This window comes from Elephantulus edwardii, unplaced genomic scaffold (assembly GCF_000299155.1).
Source record: "Elephantulus edwardii isolate Elephantulus edwardi_28Jun2011 unplaced genomic scaffold, EleEdw1.0 scaffold00045, whole genome shotgun sequence".
NCBI classification, from domain to species: Eukaryota; Metazoa; Chordata; class Mammalia; order Macroscelidea; family Macroscelididae; genus Elephantulus; species Elephantulus edwardii.
The window spans coordinates 16,887,424-16,911,310 of record NW_006399795.1 but is presented as its reverse complement, the minus strand read 5'-3'; the positions used below and the strand labels follow the sequence as shown (position 1 = coordinate 16,911,310).

Genomic DNA, 23,887 nt, shown 5'->3' with positions numbered 1-23,887 from the left:
TGATACAGGCCATGGTCTTTGCAATCACTTGGTATGCATCAGAGAGTTGGACAATGACTTAGGAGGATAGAAGGAGAATTAATGCCTTTGAGCTGTGGTGCTGGAGAAGAGTATTGAGGGTACCATGGACTGCTAGGAAAACAAATGGATTCATCCTGGAAGGGGTCAAACTGGGCAGCTCCTTGGAGGCAAAGATTCATCATGCTTGGGAGGGTGGAGGGACAGCGCAGGAGGGGAAGGCCCTCTATGAGGTGGATTGATTCAGTGACTGGGGTAATCGGGATGGGTGTATCGGAGATGGTGCGATTGGCACAGGATAGAGCAGGGTTTAGGGCTGTTGTACATAGGGTCGCTATGGGTCGCAAGCAACTCAATGGCACATAACAACAACCTCCTGTACTTTCTCCATGACTGTACATTTCCCCACCTGTCCCCAAGGAGTGCATGCCTTCTGCACCCTCACGGATGTGTGTATCCTGATTTCCCCTTGGGTGTGTGCCTCTCGTCTCCCTATGCCCCACTGGTGCACGCTCCCTGCCCCCAGTAAATACATGCTCCATTTGTCTGTACAGCCCTGTGGGTGTTCATCTCCCCCTCGTCCCCAAAGAGGTGAGCCCCCCAGCCCTTGTCCTCTGCAAGAGACCAATGTGTGTGAAGCTCTTTATTGAGAGTGGGGGCTGGGCAGGAGTATGCACGGCATATGTACTGCAGCCCGGGGACCTGCATCACAGCCAGGAGCACCTAAAACGGTGCAGAGGGGTACACTCAGGGAGTGGCGGGGGTGGCTCAGTCCAGCCAGAACCTTCTGGGTACAGCCTTGGAGGAGGACCTCCACTCAGACCTTGGCCAGGACGGAATGATCGTCTGTATGCTCCTCTTGGATGGGGGTCCGGAAGCTGTTGCCCCCTGGGGAGGAAGACAGGGATGTCAGTCGGGGGGAGCTCCTCTTTTGGAGGGGCTGGGCTGGGTCTGTCAGGCACTCACCCGGGGGCTTTGGGGTAACCAAGGCAGGTTTCCAGGCCTGGCGATGCAGGAGCAAGATGAGCACCAGAGCTGTGAGGCCCAGCAGGCCCACGCCCACGCCCACGCCCATGATGGCCGCTAGTGCAGGATCTGGGGGGCACAGGAGCAGCTAAGACAAGGCCCATGCAGACACAGGCCCCATTCCCACCACCCCACCTGCTTTTAGCAAGAACAGGCTCCTTACCTCTGGGGGAGCTTGTGGGGACTCTGGGAGGCCTCTGTGAGGTTGTGGGCTGGGCAGGGCTGGGCTCAGTGGTGGTGGGCAGGGCTAGGATGTGCTGGGTGCTCCGAGGTGCCATGGTGACTGATGGACTCTTGTCCTCGCAGACGGCATCGGACATGTTGCTGGCTGGCTTCTGAGTTTGCTTCCCGGCAGCAGTGCAGCTGCAGGGGACCTCATTAGACTATAGCCAGCCCCCAACGGGTTGAGCCTAGAACCAGGACTGCACAGGGGGCTTCCTCCCTATTGGGGTGTGTGGCTCCTGCCTAGGCTGGACTGGGATGAGGAGGTCTGCACTAGGTCACACTGCACTGGGGGCTTCCTCGCTGGTTCTACGATGGAGGGAGGGGTCCTCCCTGGATCAGCCTTTAAGTAGCAGAACTCAGTTACCTGCCTCAGACTCCAGAACCAAGGGAGCCAAGAAGGGGTGAAGACCCTGCCCGGGCACTGGCGTGCTCCCTGTCACCTCTGTCCCATTCAACAGGGACTTCCCCAACTTCTCTCCTGTCCCTTCCTTCTACTCCCCGCACTGGTCCATTCTGCCTACACCCCCAGGGCTCCACGGGGTCTGTGCATCCCTGGTCCCCTCTCTTCTGTCCTGCCTGCCTTTTTCTAGAATGTCTGTTTGTGTGAAGATAGAGGCCCCAACTGTGTGTGGTCATGTACATATTCACACCCAGAAAGACATACATCACACAGAGATACAACCACAAATGTGTGTTCACACACACACACACACACACACACACACACACACAGCTCTGCTGAGGCCTTACTAAGCCTGGTCACATACCCAGTCCACACATGCACCATCTGGACCTCTGGTCACCACTCAGGCCTCTGCCACCCCCAGCCCTCCACGTTCCTGAAGCCTGCATGGCTACAACTTACTTAGTCCAGGGCTTGCAAGCCTGGTTGAAGCCTGGAGAGAAGAATCCCGAAGGGCAGGGGATGCAGTCTGCAGGGGACAGAGAGGACAGGCTCCACCCCTTTCCTCTCCTCACCCCACCCTGTGGCACTTGGGTCCAGCTCTCCCTGCCCATGGCCCACCTTCACCCCTTCCAGGCCTGAAGGGGTCCCAGAGATGATGTGGAGGCCAGCTCGCTGGCACCCAGGCTGAGGCCCCCCTGGCTCACCGACTCCCGGGCTGTAGCCAGGTCGAGTCTGGGTGCCCGGCTTGCAGTGGCAGATGGTGTCCTGGGTGGCTGTGCAGACCTGCTTCCGTTCACTCCCGCTGTCTGAGCAGAAGAACCATGGGAGCAGGGTCAGAGACTAGGGAGTGAGGTCAGATACAGGGCCCCAGCCGTGTTGGGAGCCCTGAGCTAAGCGAGGGCAGGGCAGGGCCGGGGGACCAAGGAAGGGCCAGCGTTCATCTTCCCTGAATTGCTTTGTAGAATAAGCTCCAAGGGCCATTGTCTCAAGCCTCACTCCCCCAGGAGGTGCCCCAGAAGGTACTCCGAGGTCCAGGTCCGACCAGGAAGAACATGGTGGGGGTGCATCACAGGCCTACCCGTTTGCCCTTTCCAGGTCCCTATGTCTCCAGGGACCTCCTCCTCCTCCTCCTTCAGGGACTGTCCTCCAGGGACCATCCTGAGCAGACAACTCAGTCTAAGGTGAGACCTAAGTGGCCAACACATGCCCCTCCCCTAACCGCCCCTCGCGGTGGGACCCCAGAGGAGCATCCCGCTGCGGTTTGGGGGTTTGTTTCTGAGGCTGTGTGGGGACTCCACACAGCCACATGTGACAGCCGGAGGTGACTGAAGTCTCCCTGGCACTGGAGCGGGAGGGAGGGGATGAAGGTGGGGTGACAGTGAGCAGAACACTCACTTTCATTGCATTGAGTGCAGGGCCTACAGGCCTGGTAGATGAAGCCGCTGTTGTAGGAGCCAGGCTTGCACGGTGTACACACAGTGTCCTGGGAGTTGTCACAACGACGCTGCATCCCATAACCTGATTGGGGCAGGGGATGCAGCATCAGGGCAGAGCCCCTCTGCTCAGAGACCAGGCACCCCGTTGGCCCCTGGCTGCTCCATCCCCCAGGGCCGGGTGCTAGGAAAGACACCCCCCTCCCAGTCTCACCACCTCCTCACACCTATGCCCCCATCTGTCTCCTTTCAGCCCTCTCCCAGGCCCCAGGTCCCCCCCCAAGCCCTCCCCAGTCCCGCTTGGTCCCCTAGGCCCTCACCAGGCTTGCACTCGTGACAGCACTTGTCCCCGTGGGGATAGGTGTTCCCCTTGCAAGTGAGCTCAGCTGCAGGGCTGCGTGCCAACACCAGGAGCAGCAGGGCCATGGAGGGCACCGCAGGCCGCGCCCCCTTGCACATCCTCCTCTCCTCCGAGTCTGGGGCTCCTCTTGCAGGATGTGGCTATAAGCGCTGCGGGGGAGGAGCGGGATGACAGGGGAGGAGCGGGAGGAAATGAAAACCTGACAGACCCCAGCCCAGACTTCCACGTGAGCCTCAGCCCCTCTACCCCTCAGTCCTGGGGCCCTTAACTAGGCTTGGCCCATCAGGTCACTCAAGATCCCTCCCTCTATTGCAGTGATCACAGGAACATTATAAGCGCAGGGCTAGGCCAGGTCCTCCTGTGTGACCAGGGCACTCACATTGGTCAGAGCTCAGCACACTCTCCTCCCAGCTTACTCCTTCCCAACCGTGACTCTCTCTGCCTGTAGGGGGTGCCCTCCAGAGGCTTGACACACCCCCCCCCACTTCAGCCACATCTGTGCCAATGCTCCATCTCTGAGGGCTTCAGGTCAAGAGAGTGGCTGGAGGAACGTCCCTCATGCCTGGCTGTCCCCAGGCTCTTCTGAGTGAGCATCAAGGTGGGAAAGGCCCAGTGGAGCAGAGACAACCAGGTGCCCTCGAGACACGACAGCAGCAGCAGAGGTGACACCAGGGCTCACGGCCAGTGTCCACGTGGCAGGGGTGTCTATAGGCGTGGGTCACCGTGGTTGCCAGGATGTGTGCACTCATGTGGATGCCACTGCAAACTCCCAGACCCAGCTGCTCTGATGACTGGGCCACCCAAACCAGGCCCAAACTCTGGTCCCAGGTGCCATGATGGGTTCTGGCCTTGAGTAGAGGGGCGCGCCAGCTCGAACAAAGGCAGAGCCTGCACACCACCACTGTGCACAGGGGGAGAACACACATGCCCATACACTTGAGCACCTGTGTGTGCATCTGCACACGCGTACTCATATACATACATGCATGCTAGCCACACATGCACAAAAACCCCTGCATGTACCTGTACCACAACACACATACACACCTAACATGCACTCATACTCAGACCCGGGCACATATTCATCTCTTTCTTCTTTGCAAAACTCGGGATGGGGGGGGCGGACAGAGGCATCAGGGTGTCCCCAGTATACCTCTGTGACTTTAACGGGATTTCCACAAAAAGTGGACTAGTGTCCAAGCTATTGCCTGCACTGGGCATGGAGAGGGCTCCAAGCAGGGCAGGAGGCAAAATTTGGGTCCATGGAGTCAACTGTAGCTCTCATGGCCCTACCCAGCCGAGTGGACCTGCCGCTGGGCTTTGAGACTGTCATCCGTACGAAAGCAGACGCGTCTTCCTCAGGAGCGTGGAAATACCAGCTCGGTACGGAAATCCCCCTCCCCTGGCGGTGTGGTGAAGGAAATGATGCTCCTTCTCCCCTGGGAAACTCCACACACACCCCCACTTCCTTTGGGCTGGCTGCCTCCCCTGAGTGTGGGAGGGAGGAGAGAGAGGCAAACTCTGTGCCACCAGGGCAGGCTCACCTCCAGACTCAAGCCTCCGAAGCCGCCCCTCATTGCCTGGGGCGAAGGGGCTCAGGGGGCCTTCAGGCTTCTGTGTGAATATGCACACATTTGTGTATGTGTATGTGTACATGTGTATGTGCAAGGGGTTGTGTTTCCAATCACACACTTCCTGCGCTTTCTGGAAGGTTCCATCTTACTCTCCAGCTCTCTCTCCTACTGAGAGGAAGAAAAAAAAATCTCACATTTGCCATTAAAAGAGAACTGTGGTTTCCTCTTAGGTAAACTTGGGGTCTTGTGGGAAGATGATGCTCTGTTCCTGGATACCCCAATCTCCTTCCCCTGGTGCTGCAATGACTGCAGAGCTCTGTGTGGGGGGCCCCACAGGGCACAAGGCTGAGCCTCAGCTGCCTCACCGCCACCATCCCCGCCCCACCATGGAGGCTGGTGTCCAGGTGACACCAACTGGCCGTCTGCAGATTCAGAGGCCTGCCATCTGTATAGTCAAGGTTCCAGACGGGAAGTAAAGGGGCCAACACCAGCAGCAACTCAGATAGAAAGAAGGGGATCAGAGGTGGCAGGTGTGCTCACACACACACACAGAGCCCATCACACCCCTTCTGGGGCAAGGCGGCCGCTGGCCAACTCCTTGAGGTCACCTCACTCTGTATAGTCGGCCACTCCCAAGGGCCACAGAGCTGGTATCTTACCCATTCAGTGGCTACTAGCCAGGGGGCTCCTAGGAGCACATGGGTCCTAAACTGACTGACTCTCAGACTTGGGAGCAGGGCCAGGGCAAGGAGGGACCATCCTGAAGCCAAGCCCCCTGAGAGCTGAAGTTGCCAGGGCTGGGCCCACACGTACCACTGTCCCCATGGGCCTGCCTTGGCCTCATGAGTCACCAGCCTCGGTATGGAAAGTCTGTCTCCCTGAGCCAGCTTGTTCGTGGGAAACAGCCGCCAGTGTCCCCAACCAGCAGAGCCGTGACTTACACTCGTCTAAATGGCCAGTTGGTGGGTCTACGTGGCAACCTGGACAGGGTCCTGAGCCACCCTGGTCCAAGTTCTGGCTGTTCTCTGCCCAGTGTGGCGTCACAGGGCTCAGGGCCAGCGGCATTCCTATGGGGGAGGGGTGGTTGGTGTCCCCTGTGTGGCAGGTCCAGTCAAGGTCAGCCCAGCCCACACACAGCCATGACCCCACACCGTCCCTGAAACCTGTGCTTCTCGGCAGGTGGCCTCTAAAACTGCTGCTCAGGATTCCCAGACGCAACGACATCTAGACCAACCCCAACCACGGCTCACAGCCGCACACACCGCCGCGAGCTGAGGCTACCTGCTCCGTGGGAGCCACCAACCACAGTGCACAAACCGTCACTTTTTCACGGAAAGAATGAAGCTGGGAGAGAAAAGCAACTGTATTTTAGAGTAAATTAATGACTCTTGTCACAATAAACATTTGCATTTCCTCAGAAGTTGCCGAGCTGGATGGAGGGAGGTCCAACAGTCTCATCTGAGGCTAGGCCCCACCTCAGCCCTGGGGGCCTCCACGTGTGTGGGAAGAAGCTCCTTCAGTGTCCAACTCTCTTCTTCACCTTTGTTTCCAAGGTGCCTGGGAGCAGCAGGGGCTGGGGAGCCCCAATGGGCAGGAACAACCTGGTGGCACCTCATAGTGGCTTCTGAGCAGAGCCCCTGGAGCTGTGAGGCCTGGAGGACAGTGCACAGGGCTCTGCAGGGTCAAACCATTCAAGATTGGCCGGCAGGCTTGAGTCAGTGTGACAGGAGCAGCGAGAAGGTTCGAGAAGGTGCCGCCCGCAGCCACAGCCAAGCGCACAAGCTCGGGCAGAGAGAGAGCTGTCAGAACTCCTCGTGCACACTGCGGGCGTAGTCCACCAGCTTGCTGCCTGTGAAGAACTCGCTGTACTTGAGGATCTCCTCGGGCTCCAGGTGCTGGTTCTGGTTCTCATCTGCGATGGCGATCATCTGCTTGGCTTCGTTGAGGGCGTTGTACTCATTCATGGGGTCCATGTACTCCTGCAATGGTGCCGGGTGGCAGTCAGCAAGGCTGGCCCGGAGCCCCCACCATGCTGGTGCTGCCACGCTCGGCTCGCCACACCCCACAGGTGCTGACCTCTGAGGATGGTCGCTGTCTAGCCCAACCACCTGCCACCACCAACCACCCCACTCCCACTAGGAGAAGGGCCCTCCCGACTGCAGAATGGAGACCCCCAGGAAAGACAAAGGCTGCCTGAGCACGCAGCCCCCGACGGGCCTCTTAGGACACTTGGCCCCACTGAGTTCTGGGCACAGTCCACGGGGAATGCCGCCTCCCCCACCTGAAGGCCCCTTCTTCCTCCTCATTCTGCTTAGCAGTCCCTCCCCCATGAAGATCTTTACGTCCCCCCAACATGGTCCCCCCAGGCAGTGTCCTCACCTCCAGCTCCTCTGGGGTCACAATTCCATCATGGTTGGCGTCGATCAGCTCCTCAAACTCTCGCTTCCTGTCTTTGACCCAGTTGTCGTCGATGTCCTGGGCCTGCTGGTTCTCCACGGTGCCCACGGGGAGGGAGATGAACTCGGACAGGGAGAGACGCTTGTCGCCATCCTGGTCTGCAGGACAGTGGCATGTGAACCCAGAGCCCAAGGGGAGCCAGGGGGCAAGTGGCGAGCTGTGAGCATGCGGGGGACTGGTACACAGTGTGCCTGGGGCTCTGTCACCTCACAGTGCAGCCGGCAAAGCCCTACCCCAGTCCCCAGCCCGGCCTGCCTCACCCAGGTCTCGCACAATCTCCTTGACCATGAACTGCAACATGCCACGGCTGTGCTCCGGGTGCTGGAAGGACAAGAACTCTTCCTCAGTCAGCAGCAGGTCCGAGGGGGGGTTGTCCGCCTGGTACCAGCGGTCCTTGAGGTTCTCCAGGACTTCCTGTGCTGAGAGGTACCATCTGTGAGGACCGGGGCGCACCTCACTGGATGATGCCGGGGCAGGGACAGCTGGATGCTGCCAGGCCAGGCACAGCAGATGATAGGAGCCAGGTCAAGGGTAACCAGCCTCTAGGACCACTGACAAGGGGGCTGCAGGGTCAACCAAGTATCTCTGTTGAGCTCACCCCCTTCATAGCCTAGGGGACTTTTTCCAGTTCTCCCTAAACCCTGGTGGGAATGGCCACCGGCTCCATCATCCAGGCAGATCAACAGAGTCTCACCGACTGCTGCTCTGGCGGTCTGTGGGCCTCTTCTTGGGGTGTTCAAGCCCTACAGGGGATGATTTCCTATATCAGCAGTCAAAAGAACCCCTCAATGAAGGTCAGGGGTTATACCCACTGCTCTCATCTGATACCACCCCTCATCAACCCCAAACCTGATACCTGCCCCTAGCTTGGCTGGAGGCCCCTTGACACTGAGCTCCCTCCACTCCCATTCCTCTCTATCCATGTAAGGTCAAGTATTCCCGTGCTCCCTCCTGCACAAGGTTTGGGGGAGGCGTCTCAGCAGAAGAACAGACATACCATGGACATCTGGCTGCCTGCTCACTGGGTGGTCTTTGGGGAAAGCTTTGGGGTGGGCAGGGGACCCCTCAGGGAGCAGGAGGCAGCTCTCAGGGAGTTGAGAAGTGAGCAGAGAGGAGAAAGAGGGTCTCAAGGAGCACGCCTCAGGAAGGAGGCACGAGGGCCTCGGGGAACAGGTGGAGAGACCCAGTGATGGGGGACTGGAGGTGGGGTAGCTGTCCCATGCAGGGACCCCGTGCTACGCCCAGGGTGTTTGTTTATTCTTCATGAGAAATGAAGGTGTGCTGCGGAGGCTGACTCAACTGTTTACAGGAACAAAAGGCGTCATTTTTCTTTTCTTTTTTTTTTTTTTGTTCCTTTCAATTTCTTTCACGTGCAGAGACGTTTTAAGGGGAAGACTGTTTTAAAGGAAAACCCAGTTTCTAGATTTGACTGCATGATCAGCTAAACAAACTTTCCACAGACTCCTCTGTGCAAACACTGCGAGGAAGCTCTGGGAACATCACAACCCCCACCTGCCGAGAGGACCCCTCACGGGGCTGGCACCCACCTCACCCCGGGCCCCAAGGAGAGAGCAAGCGAGGGGCAGCGAGGGGCTAGGGATGCTCGCTCGTCTTGATCTCACAGGGTGACACCTCTGAAGCAGTGAAGCCAGGGCCCCGATCCATGGGCCTCTGCTGGGGCAGACAGACGGTGGATGAACCAGGCACCCCCAGAACAGCCATCAGACATTAGCCTCCATGAGTCACAGGCCACAGGACACAGTTCCAGGTCCTTTCAGACTCTCCACCCTGTTAGGGCCCAGGATGCTGGGCCTTTCTCATCCTCCCCACAGTCTGCCTGCTGCAGGTCAGCCCCTATCAGCACTTTCCTAACTTGACTGCTTATAGCATCTTCCATCTCCTCTTCCCTAGAAGCTCAAGTTCAGCAGCAGCCCCTCCCCCTCCTCCCAGACCCCTCCTCATTCTCTCCCCTGCCCAATCAGAGCTTCCAGCACCCAGGGCTCTGCAGGCTGCTCCTACTGCTGAGGGGCTACAGAGGCTAAGAGACCACTGACCTCCAAGTGCAGCCCAGCTGGCCCACCCCAACACCGAGCTGGGCCACCGAGCATGCCCACACTGTGAGCTTCTCTGTGGAGAGAGTCTGCGGCATCAATCCAAGATCCATGCGCAACAGCCCAAGTCACCAAGCCCCGACCTCAATCTGTCACCGGTCTCACCACAGCCTGACACTACTACTCCAGACGAGCACATGTATGTGTGTGCACATGCACGTGCGTGCGTGTGTGCGTGTGTGTGTGCGCGCGTGTACAGGAGGGCTTCAGGAGGGCTTGTCTGCAGCCTGCCCTCCATCGCTGGAAGCTCTGCCCAGGTGTCTGGCCATGGGCACATCTATCCAGAGGGAAGCCCTGCAGAGCAGCACCAAGTCACGGACTCACTCTCTTCGTCCACCTTCAGGTCCTCGTTGTTCTTTATCCTCTCGGCAACTTCCTGCTCATTGTGGCCTTTGCTTGCCAGAAATTTCACCCGGTACTCGTCCCACGACACACGGCCTGCCGAGGAAGCACCCAGGTCAGGAGGCTGAGGTGCAGCTTTTGAAGCCAGAGCCTTCCTTCTCTAAAGGGAACAAGCTTGCTAGGAGACCCAGTGAAGTGAACTCGGACTTTACAACAAATGAAGACTGCAGCCCTCTCCCCCAGCGAGGCCCCGACCTCACCCGGTCAGGAGATGCCCCACCCCAGGTTAAGGTGTGCCCTGGTTCACAGTACTCTCCTCAGTGTCAGGATCAGGTGCAGTGAAACCAGGCGTCCCCAGGAGCCACCCGAGCCCCATACCATCGCCGTCGGGATCCACGGCGCGGAAGTGCAGCCTGTTCTCCCGGACAGCCTCCTGGAAGTGCTCGGCCGTCTTCTCCATGATCCAGTGCTGCATCTCCTTGGCACTGATCCTGCGGTCAGCATTCACATCCACCCTGCAGAAGGGGCACACGCATCAGCCTCGGCCGGCTGCCAGGTGTGAAATGGGAGGCGGGGGACAGGAGGGATCAGGACAAGAGAGCAGTGTGGTCTGTGGACTGCTGTAGGCCTTCCTTGCCGGTCTCCAAACAGCTGGCAAACAGGCCCACACAAACACTAGAAAATGGGCAGACTGTCATCCCCCCAGCCTCCCATAGATGGCAGTCACCCAACTGCTACTTCCATATCATGTTCCCGTTTATCTTACTCAGTGCTGACACCTGACCCCACAAAGCCCTTCAAGTACATATGGATTCACAGGGGTTAGAAGAGACATGTGACCCCACAAAGCCCCTCAGACACATGTAAACTTACAAGATTTGGAGGACTCAGGGGACCTACATCAGCACTCAGGAGGACACGGTCCAGAGGCAGACCCTGGCCAGCCCAAGCTGGGAAGCTCGCAGCCCACAGGGTCATCCTCCATCAGGGAGAGCGCCCAGACATTCACAACCCTCAATGTCCCAGAACCCTCGTCTTCACACTGAACACACCACCCAGGGCTCCTTGAACACACAGTAGTAACCCCGTCCAAGAACAATGCCCCCACACCAAGCAGCCTCTTGACCCAACGTGGCACTAGATCCCTCAAGCCCCCCCAATAGCACCCTATGCCCTCGAGAGCAAAGCACAGGGGGGAGAGGTCTCTCAGTGACGTCAGTAACAAACACCACACAGCAGAACCTGTCTCCTGAAGTCTTCCCCTGAAAATGCCCAAGGGCTCACACTAGAAGAAAAGCTACAAAGTGCAGAAAGCTGAGGAATAAGAGGGAACCAGAGGTGTGGACCCCGAGACAGCAGTGCAAGCTGTGAGCTAGCACTCTGTGGTGAATTAACTACTTGGTACAGCCCTTCCAGCTACTGTCTTTGTAACTCTCACCAAGTAACTGGGCCCAAAAAGCCTGAAGCCACTGCTGTTGCACCAGTATGGACTCTCTGTTGGGTTTCAGAGGCTGACACCTCATGGAAAGGGAATGTCCATCTTTCTCCCTCACGTCCTGTGGAGTTGAACTGTCTTTCAGGTAGCAAGCAGCCTGGCACACTGCGCACACCACCACCAGGACTCCTATATGAATGCGACATGCCGTGGCTCACCATGGGGACACATAGATAGAGCATATGACATTCTTGTGGGATGGTGAAGGGACCATGCAAACAAGGTGTATGAAATCCGAATGTGGAGACTGGTCAGTTTTCCCGTCCTACTAGAGTTAAAATGAGCTATTCTACAAGCAGACAAGGAGGAAGATATCTCAGAATCATCAAGAAAGAAGAGCTAGGAGCAGAGTGCTTCCTTCGGACTCATGAACCCTGTGCCAGGTAATCTCTTGATCCAAGAGAGAGAGTTATAACACCAGAGAGCTGGTAAGAAGGGATGGCAGAGGAAGTGGCACAAGACTGGACAAGATTGGTACAAAATAGAGCAGTGGGCTTCCTGGCCCACAGACTGGAGAAGGCAGAGCCTCTTGCAGTGTGAGGCCTGCTGTGGAATGGGGATACTGCTGGGCCCATCCATGGAGCTAGAGTAGAGTAGCATGAAATCAGGGCAGAAGGGTGCTGTGTTATATCCAGAGAGTTTAAAAGAGCTTTGTGGAGGACGAATGTGACAAATGGGACCTCTAAAAATTAAGTTCCTGTGTATTATCAAAAACTTCTTCCAGTAAGGTTAAAAGAAAGCCTATAGACTGGGGAAAAAATAATTGCAGTGACATCTCAGACCAAGGCCTCATAACTGAACTTTACAGAATACTATACAGGATTTCTACATGAAAAAGACTGACGACCCAATTAAAATACTGATAAAAGACATGGAAAAAACTTTTTACAGAGGATGATGTTAGGATGGCCAACAGAAACAGACACATGAAGAAATGCTCAAAATCACTGGCAACCAGAGAGATGCAAATCAAAACATAATAAGATACCATCTCACCCCAGTAGCAGTACAAAGTTTAATAGAACAGCAACCACTAAATGCTGGAGAGGATGCAGAAAGACTGGAACTCTCATGCACCTCTGGCGAGATTGTAAAATAGTACAACCACCCTCGAAGGCAGTTGCACGTTTCCTCAAAAAGCTCAACATAGAAATCCCTTATGATCCAGCCATCCCACTGCTAGGAATATACACTGAGGAAATCAGGACTGAGACATGAATGGAGACATATACACCTATGTTCCTGGCAGCATTATTCACAATAGCCAGGAAATAGAACCAGCCCAAATGCCTATCAACAAATGAGTGGATTGAGAAACTATGGTACATTCACAGAATGGAATACTATGCAGCACTAAGGAACAACAATCTCATAAAATAGAACATGGGAGAGTCTAGAGAACATTATGCTCAGTGAAATAACTCAGTCACCTAAGTGCAGACACTACATAAGACCATTCTTGTAAAAACAGAAAGGTAATTGAGCAACATGTGTATAAACATTCAAAAGGAGAAGATGAAAGGCAGAAGGCGATAGGAAAATGGGAAGGAGGGACATCACTAGGTTAGTGGAAAAGTGGGTATTGAAGAACCAGGAAAGATTCAATGGAGACTTGAAAAGATGGGATAATAAAAAATTTGATCAATAACAATTACTCTTATAAAATACAATGTATATGAATGTAACATGTTAACATGTAAATAAAATATTACAAAAAACACAATGTGTAGGAAAGACTGCAAGCAAATCAATTAAAAAAAATTTTAAATTTTAAATAAAGAAAGAAAGAAAGAGCGAGCTATGTAATGCTTGTCTGAGCAGGGCAGCGGCCTCTGTCTTCAGGCACAGCGGAAGCGGAGGCTGTTCTGCTGAAACAACTGTATCCTGAACGTTCCTGAACTGCAGCCTGTTTTAAAGCGCCTTCAAGTCCACTCCAGTGAGCCCTGACTCAAGCGGCTCCTTGTACAACAGACAGCTGGTTCCACCGTCACAACCTCTGCCACCCTGAAACCTAGTGTTGCAATCACTGTGCCAATTCATTTCACGAAGGATCTTCCTCTTTTTCACTGACCCTCTACATTTCCAAGTATTATGACGTCCTCCAGGGACTGACCCCACCTGGTAACACAGTCACAGCATGTGAGATGACATCTACTTCCCATAACTGTGCTTCTGGTCTGTGAGTTCTGTGTGGCCACTGCAATGAGCTGGCCCCAAGACTGCGCAGTGGGAGGGGCAGCTGGTGTCAGAATTAGTAACAAGGTTGGAGGCTGGGCAGCTGTCTGACCTCTGCCACGGAACACCCTGCAGTGGGCTAAGGATGGTGATTTTCTCTACCTCTTGTGAAGAGGCTCAGATGATGGCCCTCACCCACCATACACAGACACAGTGACAAGTGGTGGTCAGGTGGGGCATCAGCTCTTCCACCCAGAGAGCCTAGGAACACAGCACGTTTGAAGCAGAGAGCAGATCAGCATCCAGATCTTGCTGCCTGACCACAGGCTTCTCGGGGAAAAGACTGGTGTTGGGGTCAGGACAACAGGCAGAGTCAAGGCCTGGAGTATCTCGAAGCATGAGAAGGTGCAGAAATCCCAGGGGTCGAGAAGAAGGAGCTTGTCAAAGGACAGAGGAGTCAACCTGAAAAAGTCCCCAGTGGCCACTGCTGGAGCATCAAGAACAATGTGGTAAGTTAGGTGGGTTATAAACCAAAGCACACGTAGATATCACAATCCACCTGTTTATTTACTTTCTCATTTACGTCAAATGGAAAGAAAAAAAAAATTACAAACAACACAGATGAAGTCCCACCCACCCACGGGGTGGGGGGGGGGAGGCTTTTAACTCCTGCCTTCCCAGGCTGGGGAGATCAGTAACTCTCGTCCTAGATTAGGGGAGGTAACTTGATAGTGTGGCAGACATGACCTTAACCAAGTGACCAAAGGTAGCCACATCAGTGATATGTGTGTTGATGCCCTGAACCCTGATACTGCATGGTGAGAGGGCAGCTCCCATCTCCAGAACCGGTAGCCCCAGTCTCGTCAAGAGGAAACATGACAGACAGAACCAGCTGAGGACACCACCAAGCATGGAGTTGTACAAGTGAAACAAGGACAGTGTGAGAGCCTGCTGGGCAGAGGAGTCTTAAAAGGCCTGAAGCTGAACGCAGGGGCTCCAGGAGGGGGCCTGAGACTGAATGCAAGCTCCAGAATGGGACTTGGGGCAGGAAGAGGCATCAGTGGAGAAGTCTGAACCTGAGTAAAACTGGAATGAAACTGACAGTGACCCATACAGTCATCTTCTCTATCTGACAAATGTCCTGTGACTCTGTGCGAGGTTATACGGGGCATTCAGTCTATGCTGAACTCTAGAGTTAGCAAAGGAGGCAACCAGGAGTTGGGAGAATGGGCACAGCTCCCATCACTAACCTGTCCTTCCACTAAGCCCACCCAGACCCAAACCTCTGCACCAGACTTGGCATGGATTCATCCCTCTATCACGCATCCCCTTTCCCAAGATTCACAGGCCAACCCTGCCCCGGACCCACCCTTCTGCTAGTCTCGCTCCCAGACCTGCTCCAACTAACGCCTCAGCACCATTATCCCCGTCTAGTCCCACTAGCCCATCCAACTAACCTCGCCTCCCCACAAACCCGAACGCTTCCAGGTTAAAGGCAGAGAAATGAATGAAGTCTCCCAGCAAAGCCCTCTCCACACTCTTTGTGCCCCTACATGGCTTCTAGCCTGGAATAGGGTACCCCAGCAACAGGAGGGGCGTTGGGAGGACACTCTGGTGTGGGCGGATCCGACCCTCTAGTCCTGCCCAAACCCCACCCTCTAGTCCTGCCCAAACCCACTGTGTTCCCCAGATACAAGGCAAATGTGCACATCTGGGCACCCAGGGAAGCCCTGAGCGGGCAGGGGACCTTGGTGAGACTCTCCTTAGAGAAAGCTCCCTCCTCAAGCCCAGGTTATCTCCCCACATACATACACCTGAACTCTTTAACACCCTGGGGCAGAGCCCTTTCCTGTCAGCCTCCTTTTGCCCCTGATCACAAGCAGCCTCACCCAGGGCTGGTGTGTGATGCTGAGGAGCCCGGTGGGTGAGAACACTGAGCATCCACACAGGCAGTCCTGCTGCCCCAGCAGCTCCATAAAGAGCCGCAGCCTCTGTTCCCAAAAGCCTAGAAGAGGCAGCTCTGCCCCCTGGTGGCCACTCTGGTTTCTACAAACGTGGTAACAAAACCACCAAGGGTCCTGCGCCCACACTCCCTGCCAACACTGCCACCAGAAGTCAGGAAAAGCAAATGGTTTCCCGTGGAAATGCCTGCACCGAGCATCCATGGAGGGAATGGGCATCAGAGCACCTGTCCTTACTGTGATCCCCAGCACCCTCTCCCTGGCTCTTCTCCCAGATGTCTCAACTGGACTGGATGGGGGTGTGGTCCTTTCTCATCTGTTCTCCAAAATGATCCCTCCAGCCCATCTCTACCCTCCCCACACTGTTTTCACCCAAGCAGGCCCTGGAATTGAGACTCGCCTTGCACCCCTACCATCCTCTTGTTTGTTCAGGCACGTAATGTACCTAATATGTACATAATCCTTCCCGCCCCACCGCATCAGAAAACACCACCATTCTGTGCAAACACCACCATTCTGTTCAAGGCATACCTAGGGCCCTGGGTAACTGGCCTAGCCATCCTGACTCCACGCCCCTTCCTCCATTCACCACTTACAGTGAGAGGCACCATAATGGAGCAGAGGTCAGACACATCACCCTTTCGATGTTCAGCCCATGCAAGGAAGATGTGTGCACGGCAGGCCAGATCTCACCATGCTCACCTTACAGATGGGGCCACTAGCTGCAGAGCACGGAATGGGGCTCCCAAAACTGCACCAACCCCATCTCACCTTGCTGCCCTCAATCCCAGGGGCCCTTCTGCATCAGCTCCCATCCCTACCAGTCACTAGACCTACTACGCCTGTTTGGACAGAACCGGGCCCCCAGGTCCCCAGGCTGCCAGGAGTTATGGCCATGTGAACACGACTGCACCAGCCAGAGGCAATGGTAGGAGGGAGCCCAAAGGAGGAAGGAGATGCCTCCTCTGCACAGGTGCTGATGCCAGACCAAAAACCCAAAGACGACAAGAGTACACAAAAGTGCTAGAAGGGCAACAACGAATGAATATTAAACAGAAAAGAGTAAACTGGGGGAGGGAGGGAGAAGGGAAAGAGAGGTAAAATATATAATAATGAATGAATGGATGAAAATCTAACTTCTCTGTAAACATTCATTAAAATCACAATTAAAATAAAATTTTATTAAAAAAATGTGCTAGAAGAAAGGGAAGGAGGAGGTTAGAAACAAAGACGTCGGGTCAAAGAGAGAAAGGAAAAAGACTAACTGCTCTAATTACATAAAAATTACAATTTTCTAGAAAGAAAGAACATTCTACAAACCAAGCTAAACGACAAATAGTTTCTGACACAGAGGAGGGGTCAGTGGTCCTCGCTAGGGGCTGACAGCATCGAGAATGGTGACCAAGCTGAGACTCTCGGCAGCAACAGCACCTTGAGGCTCCTGGCTCTGCGGCCTCACTTCTTGGAATCTACCGCAAACACTTGAGAGACCAAAATCGACCACATAAGGACAGCAGAGACCACCTAGGCAGCTGCTCCTCTCCCAAAGAGCATTCATATAAAAGGAAACAAAAAAATGGAAAAGTACATACGTGACTGTTAAAACAAGAGATGAAATTTTTCACCCATTTCTCATACTGTAAATTGGTAGTAGTAAGGAATGTTTAGGGAGTCACATGTCTTGTAAAAGCCGTGACAATAGACCTTGAATACAGAAGGCACTGAGAACACACTTCACACAACCAGCTCCGGCAGTCTCCTGGTGCGTAGCTGAATGTGTTTTTTAACAGGAGAGACTGATGGTCCCCTCAGCTCCGTGCCTGGCACGGGAAGTCTGCGTCCACAAGCCCAGAGTAAAGGTGGCTTCAGAGCTCACAGGTGCTCTGGAGGGACTGAGGAGGCAGCTCTGGCCCAGCCCATGAGCTGTATGTACTGTACGTCATGTGAACCAACCAACTAGATTTCGGTCTGATCCACAAGTCAGGCATCCCACAGGAAGGAGGCATCCCACAGGAGGCCCTTTCCTCATCCTCGAGTGGCCTCCCCTCAAGATAGTGCGCAGGTACTTAACAGCACACTCCTCTAGCTGAAGCCGAATTCCAGAACCTGGAGTCCTCCACGTCCCAGCCTCTGAAGATCACGACACCCATCAGTCCCGCACCCCAGTGTGCGCCCCTGTCCATGCCCATGGTGCCCATCTCCCCAGTGCAGGGCCTGGTTACTAACTGCTAGAGCTGCCACATGCTCTCTGGGGCAGGACTGATCCGGGTGGGGGACTGTGTACTGGACAGCTCAGATGCCTATGAAACTGGGATACAGCTCAAGACTGAGGTTACTGCACAGATGGTTTTCAGCCTCAGTACTGCAGTTTGCGGTCTAGTCATCCTGTTAAGACTCCAGAAAAAAGACTCACTAGGTAGACTGAAAGTACTACCATGAATTATTTATCATCTCTGTATCTGTCCTCAGGACACAGATGCTTCTGACACACAGGGGGAGCTTGGGGCCAATGGCATGTATAGACAAATACATGGACACACTTCAGCCCTGCAGCCACTAGAAGACTGAAAACCAAAGCATGAGTTCTCAAATCTTGGCCAGGATTCTTTGTAGCCTTCTCTTCAGACACTACATAATCAATAAATCCTCAGAAGAGCAGACTGTGTGTCTTATATGGAAAACAATGCAGAATGAAGAAAACGAGATCTGAGATCAACCATTATTTAAAGATTCTTTTGTACTTCTTCCTTAACTGAGGAAGAAAAACTTCCTTTATAATACTTAGGGGAGCTCTGGTGGCCTAGTGGCAAGAAGCTGCACTGCAATCCCAGAGATATGAGGTTCGAATCCACCAGATGCTCTGCTGGAGAAGGAGGGGCCATCTCCTCCTGTACCAGTCAGATCCAATTTGACGGTACACACACACAGAAAATAATAAAATTTAAAAAAAAATAATAATGATACTTACTATAACCTTGACCATGGGTAGATTGCCCTGCAATATTCAGAAGTACACACAACTTCTTATCTGTGTCCTGCTCACCCTTTCCAAGGTACTCGGAAATATATCACCTAAAAGCTTTGTAACTACTCCTGTTATTTTGCTGGCGATGAACTTAAAGCAGACCAAACAATTTGTAGAGAGTCAATAATGAAGCAAGGCCTAATATTTAAGAACTAGGATGGTTTCAAGAGATAGGATTCACCTTGGTGAAATAAACTCATAAGAGTAAGATATACTCTGTAGATGTTCATTGAAATGAAAAATAAATAAATAAATAAATTTTTAAAGAAAGAGTAAGATATAAAAGCCTACAAAAAATGTCAAAACATTTGAGAAATTTGAAACTTCTCATTATATTTTTTTTAAAAACTGTGCACTGTCTCTCCTCTAGGACCAATCCTCTGACCTTCCTGACCTCTACTCAGTCCTGTTCGGCCACTGCCCCCTGGCCTGCTCCCCCTTCCCTAACTCTGTCTAGACTCTGCCCATCTGTGAGCTGGCTGTGAAGGACCTGAGTGAGAACACAGGAATGGGGGAGAACTGATTGGTGCCCAGGTTCCCCTTGGAGACTGAGTCAGACTGGATGGTGAACCAGGCCTCCTGACCCAGGCTCCAAACTTAGACTTATGGAGGAGGCTACGGGCAAGGAAAGAAACTGGAAACTGATTCTGAGTGTGTCCTTCCTACTGCCAAAAGACCCAAAGGCCACCCACTCCCTCAGCCCCACACGCCATACACCCCTACTTGGAGAAGATGACCATAAGCTTCCTCCGACTCCTTCGAGGCTCTGAGTCCTCATCAAACTCCTCCCGGGCCTTGCCTAGGAAGACCTCCTGGTGGAACTCCTTATTGAGATGCCCATCCATCTCCATCTTCACCCCGTTCAGGTGGTCTGGGGGCAGGATCTCGTTCTCATCCCTGTTGGCTGCTCTCTCCCGGACGGCCGAGTGGTTGGCGGGTCGTGCAGACACACTGGTCAGGAGCAGCACACTCAGGAGCCAGAGGCAGCGCAGGGCTTCAGTGCAGGGAGAGGCCATCACTGTGGGCTGGGGCAGTACCAGGACAGCCCGAAGACGTGAGCAGAGTCTGCAGAGGAGGAAGTACACGGGAAGGAGTCACAGCAAAGATCAGAGGCAACCAATTCTCAGTGCCCCACCTCCCAGGCTTTTGCACTCCTTCAGCTGCTATGGGAAAAAGGTCCCTGAGGGTACAGTGGGTCCAGAGGCTAAGGTGAGAGTAGGGCCAGTAAGGAGTGTCCAATGCAGACTCAGCAAAAACCCTACCCACTAAAAAAGTGAGCTTCAGTGACAGAAGTACTAAGTCCTCAACCCCAGACACAGCATGTCTCTCCTACGTATGTAACAGCTGCTGGCTCAAAGGGCCTTTGCACCTCAAGGGCCTGCCCACTTCCTCAGAGGAACCCACAGGCTGGTTCATCTCCAGCTGGCCGGCACCCTTCGGTCAGGATTCATGAAAGTCATGTTCAGATAAGGGTGAGGCTCCATGCTCCCGTGGTCCCCTACACCTGTTGCAACAGCCTTGTGTCCACACACAATGTTTATGCAGGTACACAGCCAGGGCTGCCAAGGAGGCTGACTCCACTGTTGTGTCCAGAGTCCTAAGTCCAGGAAGCCAGGCCTCATAACCAGACACAACGTGCCATTTCCAATTGTGAGTCCTTCATGAACTTGACCTGGGCTCCACCTCCCTCAGGGATTCTATCTTCCCTGAAATCACAGTCTCAGCAACCCATTGGCTGCTGGGGAAAAAGAGTCACTGCTTGTCCCTCTGGCCAGTGACTACAGGCCTTCCCGCCCCGTCTGGCCTGTGCACACACAGTCCTACTACCACTAGCAGAGCTCTCTAGTCTCCAAGTCGCAGGCAAACACCAACGTCTGCTTCCCTGATGTCCCCCTCTCCCTGGAGTGCTGTCCCTTCTGCCCATCAGTCAGCTTCTCAACCCAAACACAACAATGGATCTTGCACTCCCACGTGTCCATCTACAAGGGCAGCTTGTGTGCCTTTTCCAGGAGTTGCTCTTTGCCCACCAGAGAATCCCTCCCCTGCCCGACCTCTGCCCTGCACACCTCTCACCAGAGCTTCTCTGCACTGTCTGGGCTACAGCCGCTGACCACTCTCTGAGTATATCTGTCGTGGCCCTCTGTGACCCCTGTCACCTTTCAGCTAGCAGGTGAGTGTTTTAACCACTATGCCACCAGGACTACTCAGTTCCTACTGAATCATCAACAAACTTCTGACAACTTCGGAGGTACGGCGCTCTGGAAGCTTAATGGTATGGAGCCACGCTGCCAAGCCAAAGGCATACAGTTCAAATCCACCAGCTGGTCTGTGGGAGGATGGGCTGTCTCTTCCTGTGTGATTTACGGCCTCTGAAAACCACTGGAGGGTCAACTATGAGTCGGTTTTGACTCAGTGGTACAAGGTAACAAGAATCAGTATGAAGTAGAGATGACAAGTTTTTGTCTCACATACATTGGACATGTTATCAGGAGGGATCGGTCCCTGGTAGACTTCGTATCTTGTCTGGTAAAGGAGAGGGTCTGTGAAACTGAGGAAGACCCACAATGAGATAACACAGTGGCTGTAACTATGGGCTCAAGCAGAGTGTTAGGACAGTACAGGACCTGATGGCATTCTGTCCTGTGCCACAGAGTCACTGGACCCCAGAACGCACGGAACAGGACCCTCAGAACTTAGGAAAAGCTGAAAAAGAAATGAATGGAAGTTAGAAACCTCAGCCTGAGATTTCTAGCTTCAGAGGCCTCAATGTTTCTTCACCACCCAGGGGTTCAAATTCTAATAAAATCTGAGTATTTCTTCACTTAAATAGTCATACACACATTAGAAACCTTTATAGTTTTAATACCGTGTTAATAACAACTGCCACTAACGGAACCAGCTATTCATTGTTATATACGCCCTCAAGTCAGAACCGACTCATAGCTGACCCTCGGGTGGGTTTTCAGAAAATGTAAATTGCACAGGGGGGGGAGATTCAGCTTTTTCTGAAGGAGCAGCTGATGGGTTAAAACTCTGTGCGCCTTTAGACTGGCAGTACAACTCCTTACCACTAAGCTACCAGAGGTCCTTAGATACTCATGTCTGTAACTTCTACTATTTACTGGACCCTCCTAGTTACGGGTGACTGCCCAAATTTTACAGATGAAGCACATCAAGCTGCTACGGTGGGCATTCTGCCTTGACCTAAGTATCCCTGTGGCATGAGCAGATCTTGACAAAGAATGTCAGATGCTGCAGCAGGGGGGAAGCGAACACCTGACCTAGGCAGAGTGACTAAGAGTCAAGGCCAGGCGCTCCTCTGCAGAGTGGGGCCGCCAAGACCAGAGAAAATCCTCCCAGGGAGGGCAGTGTGACAACTGTCTTTCGTAGGGCGTCTTCAGCTCGGCCTGGTCAACGCTGGAAGGAGGCCCACACGCCCTTCCTGTCGCCTGTGCCCACGGTGACCTGGAGACCACGGTCCAGGGACCGGGCATGGAGAGGATGACGCTCCCACAACGAGCAAGTGACAGCAGTTTCCCGGCTGCAAAGTGGCTAGTGGGCGTTACGCAAGGGCTGAACACCGCTGTCCCTCGCCAACCTCTGCTGCCCCGACAGGCTGACGGGCCGAAACGGATGATGACACCCAGGGCAGGGCGACCGGAGAGCGCGGCCGCCTTGACCTGCGGCTCTAAGTCCCCACTTGCCGTTCAAATAGCGCGGCGGCGCGTCTCAGGGATCCTCCTCACTCACCAGCCTCCCGGTCCTTGCCCAAGATCCGAATTGTGGAGCCGCGAGCGCCCGTGACGCCTCTAACTGGATTCAGCTCAGGCCGCTGCCATCTTTCTTCCGGGAAGAGGCGGGGAGCTGGCTGCAGGGAGGCGACAGGTCATTGAGAAGACGCGGGCGCCACCATCTTTCCTCCGGGCGGAAGTGGTACCGCAATAACTCCCAGTTCGACCAGTGAGAAGGGAGTACAAGGTAACGTGACGTCCGGGCCGGCTCCGGTCCTCGCTAGCTCACCGGATACCGAATGCACCGCCTGGGACTCGAAGCCTTCTGCTGTCACCGCTAGGAATAAAGGCTGCCACTGCTCGAGCTCCGCACGGCTGCCTCCGCTAGTTCGGTGTCCGGGGGCCGCGGCTGCACAACGCCATTGAAGAGCAACGTGCGCACGCGCGCCGACTACAGAGCCCGCGCTTGCGCAGTCGCGGCCGCCGCCGCCGCCGGCCCCGCCGCGGGCACCATGAAGCTGCTGCGACGGGCGTGGCGGCACCGGACGGCCCTGGGCCTGGGGTGCCTGGCACTCTGCGGCGCCACTCTGTTCTACCTGGCACGCTGTGCGGCTGAAGGCCCGCGGCCAGGCCGCCCTCCACCACCAGCCGGGGTCGCCGCTCGTGCCGCCCCCTCCTCTGCCTTCCTGGCGGTACTGGTGGCCAGCGCGCCCCGGGCGGCCGAGCGGCGCAGCATCGTCCGCAGCACGTGGCTGGCGGCTGCGCGGCGCGGTGGTCCGGGCGACGTGTGGGCGCGCTTCGCCGTGGGCACAGCCGGGCTGGGCTCCGACGAGCTGCGCGCTCTGGAACGCGAGCAGGCGCGGCACGGCGACCTCCTGCTGCTGCCCGCATTGCGCGACTCCTACGAGAACCTGACGGCCAAAGTGCTGGCCATGCTGACCTGGCTCGATGAGCACGTGGCCTTCGAGTTCGTGCTCAAGGCGGACGACGACTCATTCGCGCGCCTGGACGCACTGGTGGCCGAGCTGCGCGCACGCGACCCACCACGCCGCCGCCGCCTCTACTGGGGTTTCTTCTCGGGCCGCAGTCGCGTCAAGCCAGGTGGCCGGTGGCGGGAGGGCGCCTGGCAGCTCTGCGACTACTACCTGCCCTATGCGCTGGGTGGCGGCTACGTACTCTCTGCCGACCTGGTGCACTACCTGCGCCTCAGTCGCGATTACTTGCACGCGTGGCACAGTGAGGACGTGTCACTGGGCGCCTGGCTGGCCCCCGTGGACGTGCAGCGCGAGCACGATCCACGCTTCGACACCGAATACAAATCTCGAGGCTGCAGCAACCAGTACTTGGTGACACATAAGCAGAGCCTGGAGGACATGCTGGAGAAACACCAGATGCTGACACGAGAGGGTCGCCTGTGCAAGGAGGAGGTCCGGCTGCGCCTTTCCTACATCTACGATTGGTCAGCGCCGCCGTCACAGTGCTGTCAGAGGAAGGAGGGCATCCCTTGAGCCACCTGCGGCCACCAAACGACAACTGCGTAGTGGTGC

General features: G+C 54.9%; 3 protein-coding genes across 3 annotated transcripts; 1 reads left to right on the top strand and 2 right to left on the bottom strand.

The window, feature by feature from the left end:
* Positions 1 to 835: 835 nt before the first annotated feature.
* On the bottom strand, positions 836 to 3,567 carry TNFRSF4 (tumor necrosis factor receptor superfamily, member 4). Its single transcript, XM_006885949.1, has 7 exons — positions 3,429 to 3,567; positions 3,071 to 3,193; positions 2,380 to 2,481; positions 2,135 to 2,201; positions 1,208 to 1,407; positions 985 to 1,113; positions 836 to 906 (listed from the first exon to the last, which is right to left on the bottom strand). Exons 1-7 carry the CDS (start codon positions 3,565 to 3,567, stop codon positions 836 to 838), a joined length of 831 nt encoding a protein of 276 aa, XP_006886011.1.
* A 3,278-nt stretch (positions 3,568 to 6,845) lies between these two features.
* SDF4 (stromal cell derived factor 4) lies at positions 6,846 to 22,854 on the bottom strand. Its single transcript, XM_006885948.1, has 9 exons — positions 22,811 to 22,854; positions 22,637 to 22,724; positions 22,360 to 22,477; positions 19,333 to 19,603; positions 10,332 to 10,468; positions 9,936 to 10,049; positions 7,761 to 7,919; positions 7,423 to 7,598; positions 6,846 to 7,022 (listed from the first exon to the last, which is right to left on the bottom strand). The coding sequence occupies exons 1-9, from the start codon at positions 22,852 to 22,854 to the stop codon at positions 6,846 to 6,848; spliced, it is 1,284 nt and encodes a 427-aa protein (XP_006886010.1).
* On the top strand, positions 22,853 to 23,848 carry B3GALT6 (UDP-Gal:betaGal beta 1,3-galactosyltransferase polypeptide 6). The gene has a single exon (XM_006885852.1). It carries the CDS (start codon positions 22,853 to 22,855, stop codon positions 23,846 to 23,848), a length of 996 nt encoding a protein of 331 aa, XP_006885914.1.
* Positions 23,849 to 23,887: the final 39 nt, after the last annotated feature.